The sequence below is a fragment of the Solanum verrucosum genome, unplaced genomic scaffold (assembly GCF_900185275.1).
Source record: "Solanum verrucosum unplaced genomic scaffold, falcon-dt-bn FXZP01000032.1, whole genome shotgun sequence".
NCBI classification, from domain to species: domain Eukaryota; kingdom Viridiplantae; phylum Streptophyta; class Magnoliopsida; order Solanales; family Solanaceae; genus Solanum; species Solanum verrucosum.
The window spans coordinates 1,759,955-1,767,391 of record NW_026020569.1 but is presented as its reverse complement, the minus strand read 5'-3'; the positions used below and the strand labels follow the sequence as shown (position 1 = coordinate 1,767,391).

The following is a 7,437-nucleotide window of genomic DNA, read 5'->3' as shown; positions in this document are numbered from 1 at the left end:
TATCCCCTGATCTTATAATAAAAAAATATACTTTATTTTGTTCTTTCATCACATGATAACATCCAGAGACCCAAAAGGGAAATTATCAGTGAAATTGATTTGATTAATTCTTGTTATGAAATTCGGGAAAGAGTTTACAACGCATTTAGAAGAAACCCTACCCGAATGGAGGGACAAGTATTTGTGTTACAAACCCCTCAAGAAGCTTCTCAAGAACCTTCCACCTACCGACGGCGGTGACAATCCTCCGCCGCACTTGCAGGACTGGTTCGTCAGAATTCTCAATGAGGAACTTGACAAATTCAACGATTTCTATGTCGATAAAGAGGAGGAATTTATTATTCGATTACAGGTTTCTTTTCTTTCTTCGCTACTCTATACGTAGGTCAATCAATCAATCAAAACTGATTGCGGCCGGCTATACGCCCAATATCTTGGAATTTTATCTGAATTCTTGATTGATGCATATTCCTTTTTATCACATTAATCTTGTATATTCCACAAGTATTATCTGTGATGTGATCTGTACTGCTGATTATTCCAACTTACAATTTAATTTCCACAAATTGTTTATTAATTTAAACTTTTGACGGATCATGAAAGCTGTGAAGCATTTACAAAGTTACCAATTTCAAAAAAGGAAAGTTGTGAAGCAGGGGTTTACTTGTACTGCTTGTTAGACTGATGTTGGAGAGTATGATGAATTGAATGGAGAGACTTTATATTCTTGACAAATGTGGTGGTCCAACTTGTGCCATCACGACTAATTTCACGGTATCTACTATATTCCAACAACATAATTGGTGGATAACTCTATCCACCAAGACTTGGTAGATGGAAGAAATCACTCGATGAAGAGATTTTTAAAGTTTCATCTGGTGCTACACATAAAAGTTTAAATGTAGCATTTGGCTGGAATTTTGTGAAAGTATAAAGCAGGGCAATTGCAATTATGGAAATCAATGACGGTATTTGAAGTACAAAAGGAGGGAAGTATATGTAAATGAGTTTATGAGGAATTTGAGAGGGGTGACACGATCTTAATAGCTGCAGCAAGCTGAGAGGAAACATATAAATGCAAAAACAAATAAATAAGTCGTTAGGGAGAAGGTATCATAGGAGCTACCTGGAGAATATTCTTAGTTAAGCTGAAGCATAAGAGTATATTGATGGTATATTCCACCTTAGTGCCTTCCCAACATATTGAACTATTTTAAGAAATGACCCTACATATCTTAAATTATGATACTTCTGTCATAATCAATACGACCTTCGTTATTTTTAATCTTATAACGGTGGTCCCGAGCCGATTTATGGCCACTTTGATTTTACCGAGTTCCTGCTACCTCCCATCAATATAGGTATAGGTAACTCTTAACTGCCAATGATTTTGCAGATTACAAATGGGAAAAATCACCTAGTTTTTTTTACTGGGATTTAAACTCTAGTCTCCAAGGTGTTCACCCACTTCTTTGATTACTTGGCCAACTCCTAGGTGCTTAATCAACAAAACATCGTACCTTGATTTATGTAGTTAAATAGCGTACAAACAGCCAATCTATCTATCCATCAATCAAACAACTATTTCTTTATCTCAGATCAGGTGTATGAATCCTCTTATACCATTCTACTCTATTCAGGTCCTTTTTATTGTAATACTTAATATAACATGTTTGAACAAACTGTTATGTTGATTTTGGCCAAAGAGTGGTTAAAATATTTTCCTTCCATTTATTTGATAATATGGAAGGATTAGCAGTAAGATGCACGTTAAGTTTGCCTTCAGCATCTACAGATGCAATTCTAATGAAATTCCACCTTATCTGATTTTTAAAAAAAGGGGAGATGCACATTAAGTTTGAAGTATTATAATGTAGTAATAATTTATATTAATTTGAGTTCTGGAGACAACTTTCACTTACAAAAACATAAACCATTATTTTAGTCAAAGGAGAAAAAAATTTTAGGTCACTTCATTGACACAGGTTTAGTATCAATTACCACTAGAACTCTAGAAGTCTGGTATTGGGGCCGGCCATATGACTCTGCTACACCCAATTTCTTGGAATTTTATTTGAATTCTTGATTGATGCATATTTTTTACCACATTAATCTTGTACATTGCACAAGGATTATCTGTGATCTGTACTGCTGATTATTTCAACTTTTAATTTAATTTCCATTAATTGTTTATTAATTTAAACTTTTGGCGGATCATGAAAGTTGTGAAGCAGGGGTTTACTTGTACTGCTTGTTACAATGTTGTTCTAGAGTATGATGAGTAGAATGGAGAGACTTTATATTCTTGACAAATGTGGTGGTCCAACTTGTGCCATCACGACTAATTTCACGGTATTTGCTATAGATTTTTAAGGTTTCATCTGGTGCTACATATAATAGTTTGAATGCAGCATTTGGCTGGAATTTTGTGAAAGTATAAAAGCAGGGCAATTGCAATTATGGAAATTGATGACGGTAGTTGAAGTACAAAAGGAGGGAAGTAAATCTAAATGAGATTATGAGGAATTTGAGAGGGTTGACAAGAACTTAATAGCTGCAGCAAGCTGAGAGGAGACAGATATTTGCAAAAACAAATAAATAAGTGATTAAGGAGAAGGTATCACAGGAGCTACCTGGAGAATATTCTTAGTTAAGCTGAAGCATAAGAGTATATTGATGGTATACTCCACCTTAGTGTCTTTCCAACTTGTTAAACTATTTTAAGAAAATGACCCTACATATCTTAAATTATAATACTCCTGTCATAATGAACATGAACTACGTTATTTTCAATCTTATAATGGTGGTCCCGAGCCGATTTATGACCACCTTGATTCTACCGAGTTCCTACTACCTCCCACCAATATAGGTATAGCTAACTCTAACCATCAATGCTTTTGCAGATCACAAATGGGAAAAATCACCTAGTTTTTTTTAACTGGGATTTAAACTCTAGTCTCTCCAAGGTGTTCATCCACTTCTTTGATTACTTGGCCAACTCTTAGGTGCTTAATCAACAGAATAACCCACCTTGATTTATGTAGTTAAATAGCGTACAAACAGCCAGTCAATTCATCGATCAAAAAATCTCAAATCAGGTTTAGAACATTTGCCTGCCATTTGATAATATGGAAGGATTAGCAGTAAGATGCACATTAAGGTTGCCTTCAGCATCTACAGATGCAACTTTAATGAAATTCCACCTTACCTGACAAAAAAAAAATGGTGAGATGTGCATTAAGTTTGAATTAGTATAACGTAGTAATTAATTATATTAATTTGACTTCGGTAGACAAAACTTTCACTTAGGAAGTATAAACATTATTTTGGTCGAAGGAGAAAAAAACTAGGTCACTTCATTGACATGGGTTTAGTATCAATTACCACTAGAAGTCGGGAATTGCGAACTTGCATGATCAGATTCTTCAGAAAATGACTGTTGTCCCAAATGTTAAGTATTTTTCAGCACCAAAGACAGAAAATTGTAAGAGTGAACCAGTGCATCACTGACTTGTTTGATGAAGCCACTCATATGGTTCCCTCATCCCCCTCCCAGAAAAAGAAATAGAGAAAGGACTTGGAAGGAGGAACTTCCATGTCATCATCATGTGTTGCATATAGGTACTACAACAGGGCATCCCTAAACGTAGATTGCCTAAGAAAAGTTCCTCCAAATTTGATAGTGCTGCCAGTTAGTTTCATCGTTGTTGTATGATTACTGCCCAGTTTGACAAGGGTTTGACGGTTTATTTCTCTTGTCCCACAACTACCGGTTCATTGTGCTATTTTCAACTGCAAGTTTTGTCTGTTAATTAGCATGCATCTCCTGTGGGCACAACCAGTTTATTAAGTAAGATAGACACCTAAATATTGAATATAGGGTTGACCTTGCATATGACTTCAGTCACAATGGTTGTAGCTAGTGCACACCTAAACTGTCTATATTGTACAGTTTGCTTCTTTGGTTGTAGCTAGTGCACAAGTAAAAGATATGAAATTTAAACCCTTGCTTTCGTTGTGGTGAAGTTCAATATACTTAAGACAATTAACACATGAACATACTAGCAACCCTAAAAATCATCATTCTTAATTAATAGCTGAGCGGATCGATGGTCTGATGGCTTAAGTTATACTCTATTTGTTTAAACTACACATAGTAGGAGTTAGCAATGAGTCTAACAGTTGATGCTAGTGGTAGTCTAGCAGATTATTTTTTTTGATTCACTACTACTAGTTAGTTGATCCTTGGATACTTTGTACTGGCAAATTAAATGCACAAGTTTGCTGCCATACATTAAAGTTGAGCAAAAAATGGTTGAGTTAAAAACTGCAACTATCAACTTTTTTGATAAGGTAAATACTTTATTTAATTATGGGAAAAGGCTGCATCTATCAACTTTTATGCTTTGTATAGAACTATTCTAGGGTGACAGATTAGCATTTAAAATTTAAATTGAAGCATTCTTCGTGGAGATAAAAAGCACTCAAGGTGAAAAATATGTGCTATTTGCGAGATTATTTCTACTTATAGCCTGTCTTTTATCATTTGCATGAGCATCAAATTGGAATGAATATTTTACTAGTTGAAGTTATAGAGAACATTTAATACTCTTTTTTTATTTATTTTTTATTCTGCTAAGGTTGACTTGATATGAATTCCAATGGAGAAGGAGAATCATTGCTAGAGGATTTATATAGTCGACCCCAACTTGTTTGGGAACGAGTTATTAGTTATTTTATCACTTTTCTCGTTTGCAGTCTCCTATAGCTAATGACTGTCAATTTCTTACTTTTCCCTCTTAATTTGATTAAGCTGGGTCTCTTAGTCTCCATAATGCTACCTTTGTATAAGTTGTCATATTTTAATGAATGATGAACACTTTATCTGAATCATGCATAGGCTGAGATTTGGTCTTGACAACGGCATGTGGGATATCATAAGGAGCATTCCCCCCTATTTTATTTGTACTAATCAGAATTCGATGAAATTTGGAAGGGAGGGAGTTGGACTTTGCTTTTATCTGTTTCATGCCTTGGGTGGAAGATTGACAACTATCTTAGTCTTGTATTAGGATTGTATGGTGGTGAAATGAGTTATGCAATATACGATATTTAGAAGTTCATTCTTTTTTGAATTTGTTGTTATGCCGTGGAGGATGACATTCCCTTGTGGCGTCCATTTAAAAAAAAATTGTGGTGGTAGATGGGGAATAAGGAAAAATATTTTGGTTTGAATTTAGGGATAAGGCACAAGTACCCCCTAGACTATGACCTAAATCCCAGAGACACACCTTTACTAAATTAAGGTCCTATTACCCCGAACTTGTTTTTTTTTGTAATTTTGTACACCTTTTGTCTTACGTGGCACACTCCGTAACTCCACGCAATTGAGGCGCGTGGGAGATATTTGGATGCCACGTAAGCCAAAAAGGTGCACAAAATTAAAAAAAAAAAGGGTTTGGGGGGGTAATAGGACCTTAGCTTAGTTAAGGTGTGTCTCTGGGATTTCGGTCATATTCTAGGGGGGTACTTGTCCATTTTCCCTTGGATTTATCAAGGGAACTTTTTTTCATTTGGAGTTGGACCGATTTCTTTGATGGAGTTCCAGAAGGGGACTGAAAGTAGGAAATTTTTAATTCTCTTTCTCTTTTTCTTAGTCTTGGAGAGGTAGGATTGGGAAGGACGGGTTCAAGAAAATATGCCCTAGAGTAAGCAAGTAGAAATTAGACGTGGAAAAATAAATAAATATTCAAATATGTGGGTATCAATTGTCTTTGGTATGTGAATTAATCCTATCTCATCTATTTCTATACCAGGAATTGAAGGAACGGATTGAAAGAGTGAAGGAGAAGAGTGGCAAAGACGGAGTTCTCACAAAAGACAGTGAATTTAGTGATGAAGTGATGGGTATACGTAAAGACTTTGTTGCTATACACGGGGAGATGGTTCTTCTTAAAAATTACAGCTCTCTAAATTTTGCAGGTACCACAGCATTTACACTCTATTTTAAGCATATATTGTGATATCAGTTAGCCAGTTACAATTGCTCAAGCATTTGTGTTTCAAGTGTCGTATTGCTCTTGTTTTAGCTGAATAACAACTTCAAGTAGAGTCTTGCTTAAATTTTGTGCAACATCAACTTTCTATAACAAATTGTTTTATTCCCTTAGGTCTTGTTAAGATTTTGAAGAAGTTTGATAAACGAACTGGGAGATTGTTGCGTCTTCCTTTCACACAACTTGCTCTTGATCAGCCCTTCTTTACAACTGAGCCTTTAAATAGATTAGTCTGTGAGTGTGAGGAAAATCTCGAGCTCCTATTTCCTTTGGAAGCAGAAGTTGTAGAATCAGATGCTACTGCAGAAGAGCCGAAGAGAGGAACTACTTCTTATGCTACAAATGTTTCTCCAGCATTGCCACTTGGGGAAGAAAATGTGGATATATATCGAAGTACACTTGCGGCAATCAAAGCTATTCAGGGACTGAAGAAGGCAAGCTCCACGTATAATCCACTATCATTTTCCTATATCTTTGGTAACCAAGATAATGATAGCACAGGCGCTATAACTGCAGAAAACTCTGATTCAGACCAGTCGGTTGCCTCTCAGAGTGATAAAGAGACAGATCAAGAGGATTCCCATCCACCGGAATAGGGAACACCTTTCTAGTTTGCTTCGTTGGTCTTTGCTCAGTGGTTTGTTGTTGACTAAGGGAGGTAAAATGGTTAGCTTCTTCATTGTATTCTACTGTTCTGGAATAAATTGTTCTCTGTCGACAACTTTTAGTTCTTGGATTACTTCTCATTTGTTTGAAACTTTTAGAGGGCAAAAACTTTTAAGATGTACATTCTGCGGAAGATGTATAACATTTAAGTTAGTCTTATCAAAACTTGAACACTCTAGTTATAGATGCTACCATTTCTATTAATGGTGTGTTTATTATGTGTCCAATTTTTTGTCAATCTGACTATTTTGATGAACAGATTTTTCATATAGAAAAGGGGTATTATGTTGTCCGTCTTATTTGTCAAATAAACTCTCCAACTTTGAGAGTGCACATCTAGACACCTCAAATTGGAGTGTTTGGTTGTCAATTGAGGTGTTTAGGCACTTACTTTCAACTGAGGCCAAAGTTGCGTGTTTGTTTATGTATTATGCCTCATCTATATGATTTTCATTCGTTCTTCTATGATGTCCACTTATGTCGATTGGACGTTTATCCTTGGTAAGAATTAGAGAATGGCCTTCAACAAGTTACAAGTCATTTTCATATGAAACTTTGGAAAGCTATAGGACCTCAAGCATTGATTGCTTTGTTTAAATATTTTGGGAGTCTTTTGACGAAGAAAGCTGGATATATTAGCTGTATTTCATACATCAATCATTTTCCTAAGCACCATTTCATGAAAACAACTCCATACACATCAATCAGCTTTCTT

At 35.6% G+C, this 7,437-nt stretch overlaps 1 protein-coding gene across 1 annotated transcript; it reads left to right on the top strand.

The window, feature by feature from the left end:
* Nucleotides 1-6,885, top strand: LOC125811186 (SPX domain-containing protein 4-like). The gene is made up of 3 exons (XM_049490709.1): nucleotides 1-352; nucleotides 5,817-5,982; nucleotides 6,171-6,885. Exons 1-3 carry the CDS (start codon nucleotides 116-118, stop codon nucleotides 6,650-6,652), a joined length of 885 nt encoding a protein of 294 aa, XP_049346666.1. The 5' UTR covers nucleotides 1-115; the 3' UTR covers nucleotides 6,653-6,885.
* The last annotated feature ends 552 nt before the right edge of the window (nucleotides 6,886-7,437 follow it).